The sequence below is a fragment of the Anomaloglossus baeobatrachus genome, chromosome 3 (assembly GCF_048569485.1).
Source record: "Anomaloglossus baeobatrachus isolate aAnoBae1 chromosome 3, aAnoBae1.hap1, whole genome shotgun sequence".
Lineage (NCBI taxonomy): Eukaryota > Metazoa > Chordata > Amphibia > Anura > Aromobatidae > Anomaloglossus > Anomaloglossus baeobatrachus.
The window spans coordinates 162,275,916-162,297,814 of record NC_134355.1 but is presented as its reverse complement, the minus strand read 5'-3'; the positions used below and the strand labels follow the sequence as shown (position 1 = coordinate 162,297,814).

General features: G+C 43.4%; 1 protein-coding gene across 1 annotated transcript in view; it reads right to left on the bottom strand.

The window, feature by feature from the left end:
- Window positions 1-21,899, bottom strand: part of ESR1 (estrogen receptor 1) — a 250,285-nt gene that overhangs the window by 111,884 nt on the left and 116,502 nt on the right. The window contains exon 3 of the mRNA XM_075338163.1: window positions 632-748. Coding sequence (XP_075194278.1) covers window positions 632-748 — 117 coding nt within the window. The remainder of the gene's footprint in view (window positions 1-631; window positions 749-21,899) is intronic.

Below are 21,899 nucleotides of genomic sequence, written 5' to 3'. Positions count from 1 at the left end.
TGCGGGGAAATATGCAAGATGAGATCCTGAGCCAGCATCAAAGATGGACATCTGACTATGGCAAACAAGTATGTCATATGATGGGAAGGGGTTAAAGTGCATGTTCTGGGAAATTTAAAAAGGGCTGCCCTGTTCAACTCCATATTTCGCTTTGTATGGATGATTTCCCAAGGAAATTTTCTATGGATTCTACATTTTCCGCTGTTTTGTTCTAGTCTTGGAGTGAGGATCTAGCTCATTCCCAATAATCTAGTGTTTTAAGTGTCTTACCGTAATAACAAATAATATATGAATCAAAGTTACAGAAATCGGTTTTGATATAAAATTTTAAGATATGAAAAATGAAAAAGCCTATTACATTACAGAATGATTACACTTACTACATTGTGTTTCAAAAGTCATCTTAAGTATCTTACATTTCATGCCAACTTTTTCAGACACAATGAAGGCTAATTTACTGTGTGCATAGATTGCCTTTATATGAGCATTTCCATTGAGTGATCTGAGAGCATGCAGGTTGTAAGCACTTAAGGACAAACTCAGGTTTGTTACATTGTAAGTCACTTTGATTGGAATAAAGGAAGATATCTTCTACGTTGAGCAGATTCATCTATCTGCACTTAGTACGTACCCCCTTTCATCATGCCCACTTCATAGCATTTGCGGAGTCGACAGGCTTGACAGCTCTTTCTCCTGTTCTTGTCAATGGTACACTGATTGGTTGCAGGACACATGTAGTCATTATGGCCTGCAACAAAAAATTATGTATATTTCAAAGGGTTTGTTTTCCCTACTTTAAAAACATTATATTATGAAAAGCTTTAGGAACACAAATTAACAAATTAGACAAGTTATTGGAGGTTTCTTTTAGAAATAATATTTATTTTTACTTACTGTTTTTCCCACATGGTAATTTTACATTTTTCAGTTTCATTTTTTTTCTCTCCTCCTTCTAAGAGCCATAACTTTTTTATTTCTTCCATCCACATTGACATATAAAGGCTAGAGATGATCGATCCTGAACTGTAAAATTCTGGGTTTTATTCCAAACACAGACTTTAAAAAAATCAGTGTCCGACTTTGGAGTTTGAGTGAGGTACGTATGCTGACCACTCGAAGAAGCACTGGTGTGCTTGGATACACTTGGTTCTAGCGGTTCTAGGCCCAGTGCCAGCCGCTTGCAATCTTTGAAGGTCTCTCACTGTTTTCACAAAGTTTTCTGATGTAGTGTGTCCCCCAAACATAAGTAAATTATAAAAATCCTCAATCCCTCCCCTGGAAGTGATCTGTTTATGGCTGGCTGTATGTGGGCAGAGAGCCGGCCTGCCCAATTATTGACTTTCCTTGGGGTTCAGGTCAAGTCCAGTTCCGAACTGATCTTAAGCCCGGCTGAACCTGCCGAACCCGAACCTCCATTGGGTCCGCTCATCTCTAATTAGGGGTAATTTTTTGTAAGATGAGTTCTAATTTTCAATGACACCAACCATTTTACTATTCAATGTACTAAAAAATGGGGGAAAAATTCCTAATACGATGAAATACAATTTCTTTATAGTTATTTGGGTTTTGTGTTTACATTGTTCATTGTGCAGTAAAAATTACTGTCGATTACAGCAATACCAAACATATACAGTATATAGTTTCTTTAAAATTGTGAAGTGGTGAAAAAAATTTCAGAAATTCATCCAAATTTTTTTTACCTGAGGCGCCATGTTCTGAGATCAATAACTTTTTCATTTGTAGAGCTATGGAATTGCTCTTTGTGTAGCAAGCTGATGTTTTTTTACTCATACCATATTGGGGGGCAAAATGAAGATTTGATTGTTTCTCATTGCATTTTTTTGTAGTATTGTGGACACTAAAACTTGTGATTCTAGAATTTATATATTTTTTTTCTATTTGAGGAGTTTACTGGTCATTAATTAATCTAATATTTTGATAGACCAGATGCAGCTATATCAAATATTTTTTTTTATTTCTTCTGTGACGCCCTGGACTAGCCAGGTAGTCACAGACATAACACCACACACACCCCCTCCCCTGGATAGTCACACCAGTCAAACAAAAACCCTTGTTGCCTCCATCCAGGGTCTGATGTCCACACCAGGTGGGGCGGAGCCAGGTGGTTGGCCCCACCCACTGAGGAGTTCACAGGCCTGGAGGCAGGAATAGCAGTTAGTTCAGTCTTGGAGTGGAGGAGTGAAGGAGAGATTTGTGTAGACAGTGAAAGTGAGAGGTCAGAAACTGTCGGTGGCTGGGTAGGGCCCAGACACAAACAGCAAGGTTGGCAGACGGTGGTGACCGTCTGCAGGAGTTAGTGAATCTCTGCAAAACCATAGGACCGGGGATGGGTGGTGGCCCGCCGGTACCGAACCGGGGAGCGGAGTGAAGCTAAGCACAACAAGGCAGGGCCATCGGACCCCAACTAGGCTTGGAGCCACCGACAACGGTCAAATCCGAATGTGACCGGAACCCCAGGGGTTTCCCAACAACCAAGACCCGACAGAAGGCAACAGTCCATACCGTGAGGATATAGAGCCACCGCCATAGGCTAGAGATCCAAGGGCCAGCGCCTGCGGGCAAAACGGGCTCCTCCGATACCTATACATCGGGGAGCGGACTACCGGTGGGCAACCACAGGAGTCAGAACATTCTAACAAGGTGCAGGAAAAGACAGCCACCATCAGCCATCCGGGGAGAGCATAAACACTGCAGCAGGCTGCGGGACCCATCCATCCAGCCGTTTGGTTTACCAGAGACTCTTTCATTGACTGCCTGAGTAAGTACACCAGTGCTATCCGGCACCGCGCCGTGCTGCCCCTGCAGCCCTGCATCCCAGCCATCCAGCCTCCCTGTTACACTACCGGGCCCCGGGATCACCAACCCCTACCCACGGAGGGGACAACATCCTAGCTGCTCCCTGCCATCGCTCCCGGGATCCCCGTCACCAGCAGCGGTGGTGCCTATTATCACCATGACCCGTGGGTGGCGTCATGAACTATCTCCCAAAACAAACCACCCCCTTTTCACTCGTGGACGAGGAGCGCTGCTCGAGTCCCCGGGTCCGGCCCACCGCTCGAGCCACCGAGCAGCAACAGAAGCCCCGGACCCGAGCGTGGCGAGCGCGTCCCCTCCGCCCGCGACACTTCCACTTTTATTCATTGAATTTTATCGATGGCATAGTGTGAACTACTGACACATTTCAACAACACGGGTACTTGACATAAGATATACTATTATATCTTATATTCGGAAGGGATTAATTATAATTCCCACTTTAAGACTGACAATATATATTTAAAGCACCACTCTGTGTTTTATTTTCCCTAATGCATGTTCCCTACCCCTAGAGCTAGTGACCTACAGTCACAAAATGACAGAACTGGACTGGAGTGGCACCAGGAAGAGTAGACGATGGTAGTATTTTACTTCAGGAAGGGAACAAACATAAAAAATAGTGATACTACTCTGACAATGAAATGAAACAAAAAAAACCCCAAAAAAAACAACACTGTAGAGGGGGTTTAAAGCAAAAATCTTTGATTACACACTATCACTATAGATAAGTGAGTTAATTCACCCATGCCATCCTCCAGCACCTCTTATGATTAGTAGGCTCGGTGGGACTTCATGTGTGTGTCACACTACAACATTAATGTTTCAATAATCCTACAAATCAGAAGAGATGTTGGTGATTTTGGCATGTGATAGGCATTTTGCTGAACTCCCATCGGTGGCCACAGAATCGTATGTGGCTGCTTTTATAAAGACTAGACTTTTATAAAGTTTAAAGTTAAAAGGTTTTATTGCATGTATTTATTGTTTAAGGGGTTGTCTGGGATTGTGGAGCCCAGAAAGGCTTGTATTTTTAGAGTTCATCACTGTCTATTTGCCACCAGAATATGTAGCCCTATCATGGTGCTATGCTGTGCCCTCATTGTGACCAGTGTTAGAGCCAGGGGCGTAGCTAAGGGTTCAACTCAGGAGATGTAAAACATGAGTGGGCCTCTAACCAGGTAACCATGGTAGCAACTACAGTGGCACACCCTAATCGTGGGTACAGAGGAACCTCAACAGTTGACGGCGCTGTTACTGGAAATAAATATCTGTACAAGGCCATCACCAATATTACAGCCATACAGTGACCATACAGTGGTAGATACCAGTCCTAAAGAACAGATAAGAGATTACAGAACAGTTATGGACGGTGACTTACAGCTAACGCTCTTTCTGATGGAGTCGTTCACTTTCCTCTCTTTTCCATTTGACCCAAAACAACATAACAACTTCATCCAGTCAAGATTAAAACAAAGGTACATCTGACTTCTTACATTTCCAGCACCATCCTCATCTGTTACCAGCTGGTACAAACTTCTCATCCTACTGACAATGCTGAGCTGCTACCGTATGTGTCCCTATTACTGCACCTGCTTTGTGGTACAATAACAGGACTCCTTTTACTGTCCCACATAATAATGCCACTGCTCCTTACATGTAATAATGCCTCAATTGTGCCCTCTGGATGGTAAAATTGAGCCATGTGAACCTTTGAAGCTCACAATACCCTGAGTGCCTCTATAAAGGCGCAGTCACACAGTTGCCCAAAGGTCACATCACAATGATCAGACTGGCCAGTGGCTTTCCTGACCCAAGCATGACAGCTTTATACAAATACATGCTGTCACGCTCGGGTCAGGAGAGCAATGCGATGCAAGCTTCAAACAAGTTATACTGCCGTGTGACTGCACCCTAACAATAATAATTCTTAAGTGTTCAGCTAACATTTATTAATGTCCCCTAAGTGCCCCCATGTACAGCTCCCCTATACACAGTATCATGGGCACACAGCTTCCCCAAAATAGCGGGCCCCACACTGTATAATGACTCTTAAACTGTGTAATAGCCATCACAGTAGCCACCACACTGTTTATTGTTCCCTACAATAGCCATGATATTGTATAATGGCCTCCATAGTAGCCTCCACACTTTATCAGGGCTCCCACACTATATGAACTGCCGTAGTAGCCTCCAAACTGTATAATAGCCCCCAAAGTAGTCCCCACAGTTTGACAGCCCCCACAGAAGGCCACACACTGTATAATGGCTCCCACATTAGCTCTTACACTATATAATGGCCCCCACAAAAGCCCCCACACTCTATAATGATCCTTGCATTAGCTGTCACACTGAATAAGGGCCCTCACACTGTATAATGCCCCTCCATAATGTATAAGGGACCCCACAGTACTCCCTCCAATGTATGGGCATCCTACCTGAAGGTCTCACCACATATTTAAAGAAAAATAAAAAACATCATATAGTCACTGGATCTAGGATCCTGATGGGTCCAACACAGGCAGATCATTGCACTGTCATTTCATGCACAAGACATCAGAGTCCCTGCATGATGCGATGATGTCAACATACTGTGACTCCGCCGTCCTGTGCATGTGTGCCAGCTGTTCTGTAGAATGGAGGTTGAAAGATCCCTGCGGTCTACAGAACAGAGAGTGGCAGTGCAGGTAGATCGTGTCTCCTGTTCACCATGGAGATGACTTTACTGGCATGCTGTGCACACTGATATAGTTTAGAGTGGCAGTAGCTCCGGGTGGGCACCTCTGATCACGTGGCCTGTGTTGACCGCCCTCTGGGAGGTTAGAGGGGATGGTGCATTACCAAACTTTGCTATGTTTACATTCTGAAAATTGGTAAGTGTCATAGCTTAAGAACTCATCGTCGCTAGTTATAAAAAATGAACCTGAATATAGACTTCTATAGGAAGAGATGTTAATATGTGTCAAACAATCTGTTTGACCTTTCTGTTCACACTGTGTGCCTGAAACAAGACAAATTACATGTTGCAACTGGCCAGGCCCAGTTAAATAAATTTAGAAGACTGATATAGAGGGGGATTATTTTGGGTGGATTTGCTCAGTAATACATATTATTTATTATTTTAGTGTAGGATTTCAATTTATTAGTGTTGTTATAGAGGGTGTGGATTGCAGAAGCAAGAAGCCAAATATATCTCAAAAGGAGACTCTGAAGTTGCCAAGAAACATTGACATGTCAATGTATACTGGATGGAAAAAGAAAAGGAGGGAGAATGTATATGACCGGATAGGACATTACCCATGAGCCACTGGAGGTAGTGAGCTCTCCATCAATGGAAATCTTCAAGTGGAAACTGGATAAATATATAGCTGGGATGATATAGGAAAACCTACATTCGCAGGGGGGTTGGAACCAATTGTCCTTGAGGTCCCTTCTAACTCTACCATTCTGTGATTTTATGGACTGAAAAATGTATATGTGGCACCCTGGACAAGCCAGGGGCCACAGGTAACAACACACACCCCCACCCTCAGCAGTTCACAGCAGTCATCCCCAGTGAGACCTGATTTCTTCCTCGGGTTCAGACAGACACACCAGGTGGGCGGAGTCAAGCAGATGGGCACGCCCACCGAGGAGTTTAGCTGGCCTGAGGCAGGAAACAAGCCCAGACAAGTCCAGGCAGAGGAAGAGAGAGGAGGTCTGCAAAGAGGCAGACACAGACTGGGGCCTAGGTTGGAGCCTAGGACCCTCGTGTAGCAGTCAGGCAGACGCTAGTGGCCGTCTGCGAGAGCCGGGAAGACAGTCTGGTGGAACTGTAGGTAGCCGGGGCTGGGCGGTGGCCCACCGGTACCGAACCGGGGAGCCAGCTGGAAACCGGAGCGCAGGAAGAGCGTACACGAAGGTGCAGGAAAGGACTTACACTACCAACCTGGGTCAGGGGAAAACACCGCAGCCGTCTGTGGGACCCGTCCATCCAGCCGTTTGTTTCATCAGAGACTTTGTGTACATCATTGGCTGAGTGAGTACCACCGTGCCGTGCAGCACAGCGCTGCCCCCCGCGACCCTGCACCTTGCCAGGCCCCGTAACCCGCCTGCCATCCATCCCTACCCCATCACCGGGCCTCGGGACAACCAACCACCTACCCACGGAGGGGAGAACTAACATCCACGCTGCTCCCTGTCATCGCTCCCGGGATCCCCGTCCAGAGCAGCGGTGGTGTCACCAATATCACCACAACCGTGGGTGGCGTCACGGACAATAACCAAATCCCCACAATCCAATCCCCACCCTTTTCACTCACGGGCGAGGAGCGCCGCTCGAGTCCCCGGGATCCGGCCCACCGCTCGAGCCACCACCGAGCAGCAGCAGCCGCAGCAGCAGCGGCCGGACCCAAGCAGTGGGAAAGCGCAGCGTCCCCTCCTCCACCCGTGACATATACTCATCCAAAAATTGATACCAGATTTTACAAATATGCAACAAATGTGTAATTGATGCAGTTGGCACCTCTGGGATACACAGAATATAGGATCTCCTCAGCCTTTGTTCTGCCTTATGCTGCAGCTAGTGTAGATGATGAGGCTATGGATATGCTACAAATACCTAAGATGAGAATACCCCCTTATTTCTACAACCCCTGGCAAAAATGATGGACTGGCTCTGAGGATGTTCATTCAGTTGTTTACTTTTGTTTAAAAAAAGCAGATCACAGACATGGCACAAACTAAAGTCATTTCAAACGTCAACTTTCTGGCTTTAAGAAACACTAAAAAAAAATCATGAAAACATAATGTGCAGCCAGTAACAGTTACTTTTCAAAACCAAACAGGGGGGAAAATTATGGAATCACTCAATACTGAGGTAAAAATAATGGAATCACTCTGTAAATTTTCATTCCCAAAACTAACACCTGCATCAAATAAGATCTGCTCATTAGTCTGCAACTAAAAAGGAATGATGACACCTTGGAGAGCTGTTGCACCAAGTGGACTGACAGGAATCATGGCTCCAACACGAAAGATGTCAATTGAAACAAAGGAGAGGATTATCAAACTCTTAACACTAGAACTACTGAGGTAGTCATGTTGACTACTCTGCACCATGTATTTCTATATAGGTGTCACGAGTCTAGTAGTTCTAGTGTTAATAGCAGGTAAATCATCATGGAGCTGCTTCTCTTTCGTGCGGCTTTGATGTTAGGCGAAATTGATCATGTTGCTTCTCACAACTGCTTTTCCAGGTTTGTCTCGGTCTGTAGCACAGCCAACTCTGTTTTAGGGTATACTTTTGGGACTATACTCTTTGGGGCAGTCTGGTTGGGACACCAAGTATACCCAGTCAATGCACCTGATATGGTAGCCCCACCTTAGTCTCATGGTCCTTTTACAAATCAACACTGTGTATATTACAAGATGCTTTAAAGTTTGAACATAGACTGGCAACCCCAATACAAACCCTGACTTACTTGGTCTGTAGAGCACCTGGGTAAAGCAGATATCTACCACTGTATAATGCTATCGTGCAATACCTTGTCACAGTCTCTATTTCCATAATCTCTCTTGTTTCAGCTGCTGTTCTCCTTTCCTTGGCCGTCGTCACGTTGTGTGGCAACTAGAGCCTGCCGAGGACATCAGGTCCAGCAGCATATTTAAAAGGCAGCCATGCTCCAATATATTGCCTGTTGATTAAGGGTTATGCTCATTCCTGGTTCCTGTACTTTCTAATTAACTCATATTCTGTCCTCAGCCTGGTTTTTGGATGTCACTTCTGTTGTCCTATTCCTTATACAAACGCCTGGCTATGCTTATGATTATGTTCCTGCCTCTTCCTCTAGCCTATTGTATTCTGTCTGCCCTTAAGGTTATGACCATTAGCTTTGTTCGAGACTACAGTGTTAGTGCACGTGCTTATTTGCCATTAACCATGGAGCCTGTGACCTGGGGATCTTCTTGCAGTAAAGTACTAACTTTATTGTTTGAGTTAAGGGTGAAAACCAGGAGGTTTACACTCCATCCTCACTCACTACCCACCCAGTGTCAACGATTATGCATTAATGAGTTGATACACACGGCACTTCTGGGGTGGTGCACAAGTAGGGTCCAAAACCGTAGATGTAAAAACTTGGCACTCAATATAAAATTGAATAGTGGTCTTTATTGAGAAGAACTTGTTGGAAAAGGACAAGCACAGATGTTTCGGTCAAAGACCTTCATCAGTTTGCATGCAGGGGCATTGCCACAGAGACAGTGGTGGACAACTCATCATACCTGACTATGCCAGTTGCTACGTTGCTGAGGACCCCCTTCACGCACACTGATGAAGGTCTTTGGCCGAAATTTCTGTGCTTGTGCTGGTCCTACAAGTTCTTCTCAAAAAAGGCCTCTATTCACATTTATCTTGAGTGCCAAGTTTCTACTTCTACTTGCAATGACTATGCATTAGAGTATTTACCTCTGAATTGATAACTGATAGATGTTTTAGTCCCTTTGGAAAAATCTTACATGTTAAATGCACCATTGCAATGTTTTAAAACCATTAAATAAAAATAATCTGGGGTTCAACCACTAGGCCATGTTCACACAGGGCGTTTTTGCCGAATTTGTTTTGCATGGTTTTTGTATTGGTTTTCTGCAAATCCATGCTAATAAAACACTGCTTTTACAGTACCAGCAAAGCCTATGAGATTCCAGAAATCTCATGTACACACAAAACACCTGTGTTTTTTTTACTGAATTGTCAGCCTACTTGGTTTTTGCTTTGCGTTTTGGAAAGAAACAGCTTGTCAATTCTTTTAGTGGTTTTGCGCTGGTTTTCCACCCATACAAAGCAACGAGGAAGTGCAAAACCGCCAGAAAAAAAACGCATCAAAACTGCTTCAAAACCGCAGGTTATTTCCTGCCAAGAGATGAGGATTTGCTACAGTTTTACTGCAGGAAAAACACAGCAAATATGCCCTATGTGAACATAGCCTTATATTGTTTATGTAGCTTATACACAGATTTCTAGGCACCAGAACCCCCCCTAAAATGAATTATTAACATTAAAATCCTGAATTATAATTATTGCCGATCCATGGGAACTGTTTAACCCATCAGGATTTCATTAATTTCTCCCTCCTCTTTTTAATCTGGGCATCCATTATCTCATTTTTACCCTTTTCACTAATAAACCAGACTTTTTGGGGGCAAATGCAATACAACTAAGAAATGGAGGCCACCATCTTCATTCACTTCCTTCTCTAAACTAAATCATAAACGATAAATGCTATTAAATGAGTATGAACCTCAAAATAGGACCACTCAAAATATAACTCTGTATTCTACATTCTACTATGTTATACTATATACACTTTACACTAAATTATTGTCCCAAAAGCTTTGTTGAAGGAAGAAAAACGTGAAAACCATACACCAAACCTTACACCAAGATAGTAAATTGGCAGCCTTCTATTACTATTTATGCAGTCTTGCCAGAATAACAAGCCTTCTACTACCTATCTAGCACCACTTCAGCCATTTTTTTCTATTGTTCCATGATTTGCCAATTATATATACAGCAGGTGAATTAATTATATTGAACATGTAAATTAATTATATTGAACATGTAACCAATTTTCTAAGTAAATATATTTGGAAAACCCATCCAATTCACACAGGCAAAGAAATCAAACCATAGCTGTCCATACATTTAGTGATGTGTGATATTGAGAAATTACACAGGAAAAAAGTATTGAACACGCTTACTGAAATTTAATTAATAGTTCATACAAAAAACTTTGTTGGTTATGGCAGCTTATAGATGCCTCCTATATGGAGAAAGTACGGTAATTGCATGCATTGTTTGGCCATGTGCGCACGTTGCGTCCAGTACCTTGCAGAAATGAACGCATCCTCTGGCAGAATTTGTCATTGTCAAATTTGGTTTTGACCACAAAAACGCAGGAAATACGCATGTGTTTTTTCTAGCGTTTTTTGCCGCTTTTTGACCGCGTTTTACATGCATTTTCATTGCTTAAACTGAGATGCGTTATCAATACAAAGACACTACTAAATAAAGTTTGAACATTCAAACAGTAGGAAAATAATATATATATTAACCTAAAACACTATAATCATAATGTTCCGAAAATGATTAATGAGATTTAATAATTATGTTCAAAATAAAGTAAAAGTATTGTTTGACTCATTTTTTAAAGTCGTAATGGATGTGAGGGAAAATGGAAACCTCTTGACCTCACTATAATGCCAAAAACGCATGCTTTGATTTTGACAAAAAAGCATGCGTTTAGCATCAAAAAAGCATGTAAAACGCTAGAAATTTCTTTTAGGATGCGTTTTGATAATTCTCATTGACTTCAATGTTCGCAAAACGTGGCCAAAATGGCAAAAACAATGGACATGCTGCTTCTTCAAACACAGAGATTTTGTCAAATGTTTTACACCAAAAATGCTGCGTTTTTAAAAGCACCGTGCGCATATGAAATCCCTATTTTCCATAGACTTTGCCTGGAAATCAAAACACATGCAATTTTGCATTAATATGATGCAGTTCAAAATGCTGCGGAAACGCATGAAAAAACGCAACGTGCGCACATGGCCTTTAGGTGTGATTTTGGCCCATTCTTTCACGCAAACACTCTTCAAATCCTGAAGGCTCCACGGGTATCTTCTATGAACTCTAAGCTTTTACTTCCTTCCATATATTGTATATTGGATTCAGGTCAATTTTGGTCTCATCTGACTAGACTATATTCTCCCAATATTTCATAGGCTTGTCCAAATGTTGTTAAGCAAACTTTAAATTGACTTGGACATGTTTTTCATCTTGTGTGATGAGCATGGATACAGGCCGTGAAGGTTGACAGCATTACTTATTGTTTTCTTTGAAACTATTATGTCTGCTCATTCCAGGTCTTTCTATAACTCTCCACAGGTGGTCCTTGACTCTTGGGCAACTCTTCTGACAATGCTTTTCACTCCTCTGTCTGAACACCTGGTCATGGTTGGTTTATGGTGAAATGATGTTTTTTCCACTTTAGGATAACGTCCCCAGCAGTGCTCACTGGGACTTTCACTATATTTGAAATTCTTCTGTAACCAATGCCATCAGTGTGTTTTGCAACAATAAGGTTGCAATGTCTTGAGATATGTTTCTTGTGTGACACTTTTGTAATGACACCTTTTTTTAGGCAATCATTTGCACCAGCTGATAAATATTTTTCACTAAATATCAGAATTGTTTCTAATTACTGACAGATTTCATCTGGTATCATGACTTTCCATGGCTTTTTGCACCTCTATTTCTTCATGTGTTCAATGCTTTTTCCTTGTGTCATGACTCCTTATTTACACATCACTTAATTTATGGACATCTGTGATTTGATTATCACTTTGTCACCGCACTTTGCCTGTGCGGATTGGATGGGTTGTTACCAACATCTGGTGAGAAATTCATGTCAATAGCACCTTTAGAAATATATTTACTTAGAAATTTGGTAATGTGTTCAATACTTATTTCACCTGCTGTATTAGAACAGCAGTTGGAAAAAGTAGTAAATTCAGTATAAAAAAAACAAAAACAAAACACCAGATGGATCAAAACAATTATTAACCACTGGATGATTTTTCACCATTGGAAAGCACATGAAGGTTTACTTAAAAGGTAAGGTATTTCGGTTTTTTTATTTTTGTATTAAAAATAGTGATTATGAAATCAAGTATTTTTAATACAAAATGAAAATTGCAGCTTATTTAGTTTTTATTTAATTCTAATTTTACTGGAGGCACTGGATTTGCTGTGTGTGTAACAACAGTTACTGACTCCTTTATGGCAGCCCCTGTGCATAGAGAATAGTAGTCAGGATCCGACCCCATTCACTAACATTACAGTGGGCGTCTGCTGTGACCTGGACGCACCCCCTGGGCTGTCCACATCACAGCAGAGGGAGGAGATCAGCGCCATCATTGTGGAGCTCACAGCGTATGATGTTTGCTCCACTATACCCCTGTCAATCGCTGGGATATGTGACTTTGGGCCGCGTACCCTATCCTCCCCTCCCCCCGTTACCATCTCCAGTGACACCACCTCCCTCCGCTCTCCCCAGCCACCGCTCTGCCCCCGCTACTGCTACCGCCGCCCTTCCCCCCACCGTTACCGTCTCCGGTGACACCCCCTCCCTCCGCTCTCCCCAGCCACCGCTCTGCCTGCCGCCGCTGTGTGTGTGCCACTGCATGTGAGTACCGCCACTGCTACCGCTGATACTGTCTGCACGGCTGTGAATCTAATCCTCTCCTGTGTGATACTGTCTGCATGGCTGTTTATCTAATCCTATCCTGTGTGATACTGTCTGCACGGCTGTGTATCTAATCCTCTCCTGGGTGATACTGTCTGCACGGCTGTGTATCTAATCCTATCCTGTGTGATACTGTCTGCACGGCTGTGTATCTAATTCTCTCCTGTGTGATACTGTCTGCTGAGCCATGTATCTAATCCTATCCTGTGTGATACTGTCTGCTGAGCTGTGTATCTAATCCTGTCCTGGGTGATACTGTCTGCTGAGCCGTGTATCTAATTCTATCCTGTGTAATACTGTCTGCTGAGCCGTGTATCTAATCCTATCCTGTGTGATACTGTCTGCTGAGCTGTGTATCTAATCCTATCCTGTGTGATACTGTGCTGAGCCAAGTATCTAATCCTGTCCTGGGTGATACTGTCTGCTGAGCCGTGTATCTAATCCTATCCTGTGTGATACTGTCTGCTCAGCTGTGTATATAATCCTGTCCTGGGTGATACTGTCTGCTGAGCCATGTATCTAATCCTATCCTGTGTGATACTGTCTGCACGGCTGTGTATCTAATCCTCTCCTGTGTGATACTGTCTGCACGGCTGTGTATCTAATCCTATCCTGTGTGATACTGTCTGCTGAGCTGTGTATCTAATCCTATCATGTGTGATACTCCTGCTGTCCTTGGTGACATTTTAGATATTTCTGGTCACCAACAAAATGGCTCTGCACTATGTCCCTACATGTCATTCTCTGTTATCTGTTGTAAACACTCAGATTAGTGGGGAGGCGTGCCATCACACACAGGAGAGCAGACTCCACCCACTTTACTGCAGCTGTAATCAGAATTTTTTCTACAGTTGGATTTCTGTAGGATTTCAGAAGCTGCTCCCCCTGGTGTTTAACAGTGGAAACTATCAAACTTTTTAATTTTCTTTTTATATTTTGCGCAATTAAAAAAAAAATAATATTTAAACAAAACATTAAAATATTATTACTTTACATTTTTTCAGTTATTGAATTTTTTTTTTTCTGACGATACATTCCCTTTAAGAGAAAATATGTAATTGTGAGGTTAATTGATGTCATCCAACAAGGTAAATGTCTCTGCATATCGATGCAGGGGTCAGGCTAATGAGTGAATAATGCATTTTCCGAATTGTCCTAATTTACAATTCATTTCACATAGCCTTTAAAACCATATAAACAGCGGGCATTAGAATCAAATGTACCCTCCCTTGAAAGGAACGTCAAGGCACCGGTGTAATAATGATGCAGTTAAGGATTTGTTTAAGCAATATTTTTTAGCAAACTCAAGTCCTCGTCTATACCAATTTATAAATTAAAACTAAAAACTCAAGCAGATTTAAATAAAAAGTCAACCATAGTCACATGGCTGATTCTAATCTTTTTTCTTAAAACTTGGCAAGAACTGCAATATTCCCCTTCTACTTTTTTATCTGATTTTTATAAATCACATAACTTTTTAAGAGGCTGGCACCAGATCAATCCCACATCTGCATGACAAAAACTTAACTAGTCATATGCTAGAACTCTCACAATTTGTAGACTAAAAACAGATAAAAAATAGAATCCATGGGAGAGTAGCAAGCCATGAATATCAATAACGAGTACTGCATATTTGCAATATAAAACGAAATGGACTAGGCCTAAACTTTTTACCATGGTGCTCTATGGGTAGATCATGCAAAGTCGAACTCTACCGTTCTCATTGGTTTCTGCAGAAGTGTGCACATTAATATTACAATATTAATATTGTACACAAATAAAAGAAAAATGTACAGCATTATCCTGAATTTCATTGTTTCTATAAACGGCCTTCAGCTCGGTTTTGAACCATGGCGACTTTATGAATGAATAATCTATAGGAATATTGATCTTGTGCAAGCCTAGATAGGTCCACCAGCATCTTCTCTGCCGTTTTCTTGATCGTAATAAGCCATCTGGTTGCTGAATCTTTTTCACCTTGTTCTTTCTATTTTTCTGACCATGATGTCCTTCTCCAGTGATTACTCTCTTCATATGATATGTTCAAAGTAGGCAAGTCGTAGCTTGGTGATCCTTGTTACAAGTGACTTGTCTGGCTTGATTTGTTCCAAAATTGATTTTTGTTCTTTTTACCATCCATGGTATTGATAACATCTTTCTCCAGCACCACATTTCAAAGGCGCTGATTCTTCTTCTTTCTTGTTTCCTTATTGTCCAGGTTTCGCATCCATATGTGACTACAGAAAAGACCGGACTATGTAGCAGTTGTGTCTTCATCGCCAGTAAAACGTTCCTCGATTTGAGGACCTTATCCAGTGACTTCATTGTTGATTTGCCCATAGCTACTCTCCTATTGACTTCTGGTGTCATTGCTTCATCTTTGCATCTAAATTTCATTACCAGGCAGACTTTTTCTGATATTAATTTAATTGTAGAGATATTTTTCTGTTTTGTGTAAGACATGTGCATGGGTTTCCGCCAGATACTCTCAAACAACTGAGAGTCCCAATAGGGACAGTGATAATAATGTAATAATGTCTGTAAAGTGCTGAGGAATGAATGGCACTGTAAATATATGATAAAAGATGGCTCAAAAATATGTGAATTACTGGTTGATTTTCACAATATGAATGCCTATGAAGATTTTTTTTTTATGAAAAAACATATTTATGTGGTTCAATGATAATGTGATCTAAAAGAATTTTCCTGTTGTGATTGATAAATGTCTCTGCATATAGATGGACTCAGACTACTGACTCAATCAGTTACCTGAATGTCCTTCTAATTTAAGGCTCATTCAGATATCTGTAGATCTCAAACCATTTAAGCAAGGACTGGCTACCGGTCTCCTGACCTGAGCCTGACAGCCTCATAGAAATATATGAAACTGAAAAGGGGGCTTTACACGCAATGACATCGCTAACGAGATGTCGTTGGGGTCACAGAATTCGTGACGCACATCCGGCCTCGTTAGCGACATCATTGCGTGTGAAACGTATGAACGACCGCTAATGATCAAAAATACTCACCTAATCGTTGATCGTTGACACGTCGTTCAAATCCCAAATATCGTTGCTGCTGCAGGACGCAAGTTGTTCGTCATTCCTGAGGCAGCACACATCATACGTGTGACACCCCAGGAACAACGAACAACACATTACCTGTGTCCTCAGGCAACGAGGTGGGCGTGTCTTTCCTTTGGCTGCTCTCCACCCCTCTGCTTCTATTGGCCACCTGCCATGTGACATCGCTGTGACGCCGCACAAACCGCCCCCCTTAGAAAAGAGGCAGTTAGCCAGCCACAGCGACGTCGCTAGGCAGGTAAGTATGTGTGACAGGAACTAACAATACTGTGTGCCATGGGCAGCGATTTTCCTGTGACGCACAAACGACGGGGGTGGGTGCTTTCACAAACGACATTGCTAGCGATGTCGCTGCATCTAAAGCAGCCTTAACTCTCAGATCGGGAGAGCTGTGACCAGTACTTGCTTTAACAGTCTGTGCTCAAACTAATTGGCACGGATGTCTGAATGAGCCCTTAAGGTTTATTTTTCATAGTTTTCAAAACTGATGTGATGTAGTCAAATTCACCCTCCCATGGAAGGATTTATTGTTTTTCATGTCATTATTTGTTTTTATTTTTTATGTTTTTTATTATATACATTTAATTTATTTTTCATTTCTACAGTGAGTCTTATTATACACTTTTATTTTGGCAGAGTCAAAACAAAATTAACTCATTAAAATAAAAATTGTCTTTTTCCTAAATATGTCAAGCCATAGAGGCATCAAGGGTTTTATGGTACTGTAGAATTCGAAAGTTGACCTTGGTAATATGAGAAGAATCTAATTTTACTCTTCTAAACACCTGTTAGAACAATACTGTCAATTAGACCATTGCAATTAACCATCTGCTTTCTTAGCATTCACAGCTTGTAGGAAGATTACAGAAATGAGTTGCAACAACTTTGTAATGTCAGCCTTCTAGTTTTATTAGACAGGACTGTAAAAAGATTAAGGCCATGGAGGAGGTCTTTTTGTTTGAATCTTACAAATAAAAAAAACTTTTTATGCAAAAGTCTCCCCCAGAAAGGATTAAAGAGTTTCTCAAGGAAAACCAGATAAATGAGGAAAAAAAACTTACATGTTATGCCAACTCATTACACTGTACAACTTGTACTAGGCTAATTGTATCATCCAGTGACAAATGTTGTTTCTTTCCTCATAGTATCCAAATGGATTTAATTGTCGGTTCCACCATAGTCTAGATTTAATTGATTTGGCAAAGTGAACCTAATACTAATTCACTCCTCCTCAACTCAATGTCAACCTCAGTACATCCTTACATAAACTCTTGAGGGAACATCCAATATAAAATTCCACACTACAACCAAAGGAGCAAATAGAAACATGCTCAATCACGATGTAGGAAAACACATCCTCATTCTAAAGCTACATTCACACATCTGTGTGAACTTTTACATCCGTGAGAAAGTGACCTTTTTCGGTCAGATGTCATCCATATTGCCCCCATGTTGCCTTTGTTTTTTATCATCAGTTTTTAAAAACTGAAGGAGTTACAACTTTTATTTATCCATTGACTTTTAATAACAGAGGATAGATGGATAAAGCACTGAATTAAAAAGTATATCTTCAGTGTGCCATCCGTTTTGCAGGATCCATGTTGACTGTGTCGCGGGCGGAGGGGACGCGCTCACCACGCTCGGGTCCGGGGCTTCTGCTGCTGCTGCTCGGTGGCTCGAGCGGTGGACCGGACCCGGGGACTCGAGCAGCGCTCCTCACCCGTGAGTGAAAGCGGGTGGTGGTTTGGTTAGGGAGATTGTTCGTGACGCCACCCACGGGTCGTGGTGATAATGGCACCACCGCTGCTGGTAACGGGGATCCCGGGGGAGATGGTAGGGTGCAGCTGAGATGTTGTCCCCTCCGTGGGCAGGGGTTGGTGATCCTGGGGCCCGATGGTGTAACGGGAAGGCCGGATAGCTGGGGTGCAGGGACTGTGCGGTGCGGTGCCGGACGGCACTGGTGTACTCACTCAGACAATCACTGACAGAGTCTCTGGTAAACCAAAACGGCCGGATGGACGGGTCCCGCAGCTGGCTGCAGTGTTGTTGTTGTGCTCTCCCCAGACGGCTGATGGTGGCTGTCTTTCCCTGCACCTATGAGAATGTTCTTGACTCCTGTGGTTGCCCACCGGTAGTCCGCTCCCCGGCGTATAGGTGTCGTAGGAGCCCGTTTTGCCCGCAGGCGCTGGCCCTTGGATCTCTAGCCTGTGGCGGTGGCTGTATATCCTCTCTGGGTGGACGGTTGCCTTCAATCGGGACTTTAGCAGTTGAGAAACCCCTGGGGTTCCTGTCACATTTGGATTTGACTATTGACGGCGTCTCTAAGCCAGGTCGGGGTCCGATGGCCCTGCCTGTGTGCTTAGCTTCACTCCGTTCCCTGGTCCGGTACCGGCGGGCCGACGCCCGACCCTGGTCCTTACGGCTCTGCTGAGTTCCACTAACTCCTGCAGACGGCCACCACCATCTGCCAACCTTGCTGTTAGTGTCTGGGCTCCAACCCAGACACTCGTGTTCACTCCTCTCTCCTTCACCTCCAAGACTGATCTGTCACTTTTCCCGCCTCCAGGCCTGTGAACTCCTCGGTGGGTGGGGCCAACCACCTGGCTCCGCCCCACCTGGTGTGGACATCAGACTCTGGAGGGAGGCAACAAGGATTTTGTGTTTGGCTGCTGTAACTGCCTAGGGTGGGGGTGTGTGTGTTGGTATGTCTGTGACTACCTGGCTAGTCCAGGGCGTCACAACTGTCATGGTCTGGACACTGGCAGTGTTTTTAAAACAAATGTCTGTATGGATCAATGACACTGGAAGTTTGTGAACAACACATCACATTGATGTGTGAATGCTATATTGGCATATGCATCAAAGCATGTATGTTTTATTATGATTTCACAGTTTCACTTCTTTTTTGCTGTGTGAACAATTTGTTAAAAGTGCTCACTTTAATGTCTATTTAATCAGTTCACCGGTGTTTCACCGGAACTGGGCTGCTTTATAAGGCAAATCTTGGTTTGTTTTAGCATTATGATTAAAGGTGGAAACGCACCAGGAACGTTTTGATGCATATGCCAATATAGTGGCTTTCTCGTGAAATTTTTGATATCCTGTGTACCTGAAATTCTCAAGAAGTATAGGAGAAACTCTTAATTTAAGCTGGACTTTCCTGTGTTACTTGTTCAATTGTCAGGCCGTGGCGAGGCCTTTGTCTGGGCTCTGAACAGAGAGTGGATGCAGAGATGGTGAGCTGGATTTGTTGCTACTTTTATATACATAGTTCTACCACAGGAATTTCAAAATTACTCAGATCCATCCCATATCAGGGTATATCAAGTAGTTTAGTTCATACATTTTTAACCATGCCCTGAGTAAGGTTTAACAACTGAAATGCAAGCATGATTTCAATTTTTTGTAAGCAACGACTTACCCCCAATTTTTATGATTGCAGTATGGAATAAACATTAAAAGGCTTTAAAATGATTACTTGCTGAATTTTAATTTTTTCCATTTGATAATATACTTCTATACAGAGTCAGCAATATGGGGGCTGCTGGTTGCTGTTTTTCTGAACCGTAAAGAGCTATCAAATGGTTAGAAAAGTATACAAATATGTATATTCACCCTACCACTTACCTCTCAGGCCTCTCTTCTCCTCACCGTCACCCCTCCAGTCTTTGGGGCATGTTTGGATCCGCTAGTGTGGCGCCCCCCTGAGGCTTCCGTCGCCACAGGTCATTGCACTCCATCCAGCGGTGTGATGCTCCATTCTGGGTGAGGAAAGGAGTGAACACCGGTCCCCTGGTAAATCCACACTACACCCATTGTTAGGAACACACTGGGACCAGGGATAGTGGCAGTAACCCTCTCATGCTGCATGCTGGGAGGGGCCGTAAGACCCATCCCTGCTCCTATAGGGTAGATCAGAGCAACTGGGGAGGTGGGAGGAGCCACCAGAGAGCAGTCAAAGAAAGGAAGGTCTAGGTTAGTGAGATCGAGAGAGAGTGGGGAAGGAGGAGGAGGCCTGCAGGAGGCAGGCAAGGAGGAGAAGTGAAAGGAAAGACAGCTCTAGTCAGTCAGGAGCTGAGAAGAAGAAAGAGACGCTTCCTGGTGAAGATCCTGGGACTCAGAGGGTCCAGGTGACACCAGCAGAGAACAGAAGGAATCCCAGGGTCACGGGTAGCTGTAGAGCTGCGGTGGCCTGTTCCACAGGAACAACGGTGGAGGGATCAAGCTGCAACAGGGGACGGTCCCTAGAAACTGGAGGAGTGCAAAATCATCTCCAAACAGTAAAAACTGAGGCCCAGGGAATGTTGTAAACTCCCCGGGCCACAGCCCACAGCAGAACCTCTAGAAAAGGGATAATCAGCCGACAGGTGACCCCGCAGCCTGGAGGCTGTCGTGGAGGCCGAGCCAGGTTCATCCTACAAAGGCAAGGTTTAAGGAGACAGCTGAAGACAGAGACACTTAAGAGAAGGGTACCGGGTTTTGCTCCAAGAATCACCCAGAAATGGCGGAGGTCCCTGACAGTGGTCCCAGCAGTCTAAGGGCTCCTGCCGGCCTTGACAAGAATTGTGAGTAAAGAACTTGAAACTGCACCCTTGGAGTTGCCTCTGTTATTTCATCTGCATAGACTTTCACGAGCACTAACAGTGTCCCCGGGGCACCGCTCCACCTGTGGGGAGCAGTACCATCATTGCTGCTGTACCATCACCCCGGAGGTCTCACACAGCAGTGGCGGCTTAATAGCCGCAAACCACAGGTGGCGTCACGAAACAAATACTTTAATTGCTCCCAAGTCACCAGCCATATTTAAACTGACACCCACCAGGGCCACGGAGTCGGGCCCCGCCACCACTGACGATCCCCGGACTAGTCCGGCCCGGCACCGGGTGTCCCATACCCCTGGGGTGGGCGAGTCACTACCACAAACACTGAATTCCTAACCCTCCTAACGCTAAGTTAAGACTTCTTGATTTGATGAAGCCTAGGTAGGTTATGCATGTGCAAGTGCAAAGTCACAGCGTACACCATCACGTTATGATGGTGACCTTCCGCACTTCTAAAGAACTATCCCAGACCTCATGAGAGCTGGGATTCCAGGCCTAGCATGAAGAGGTTGGGGATTCAATGCCTGCGGCAACGTTCAGCAGATGAACTAGAACCAAACAGGATTTGGTGAGCAGCAGAGAGGCCAGAGAGGTGTGCAGTTAGGTGAGTGTTGGGGGATTTTTTTTTTATTTTTCTGCATTATATCTTTATTATGCTCTGGGAGCATAATAAGGGACATTAAATTCATGGAGAATAACTTCTCTGCACATTCAATTTCACACAATACTCCACATAAACATGCAAATTAAATTTTTTCCTGATTTACTCATCTATACCAACCAGTCCTTGTAAATCTGTACACTGGATTGCAATAAATCTTCCATGTAAAGCTTGCTTTACACACTTCAATAGATCTTTCAATCCGTCGTCGGGGTCAAGTTGTAAGTGACGCACATCCGGCATCGTTCGTGACGTATTTGCGTGTGAAACCTACATGCGATCAAGATTGAACGCAAATACGGTGATCGCATACACGTCGTTTATTCCTCATACATTGGACGTTTGGTAGTACGAAACTAGTGAATTGTAACGTGTGACATCCCTCATACGATTGTGATGTCTGAGGCTATGTGCGCAGGTGTGCGCTCTG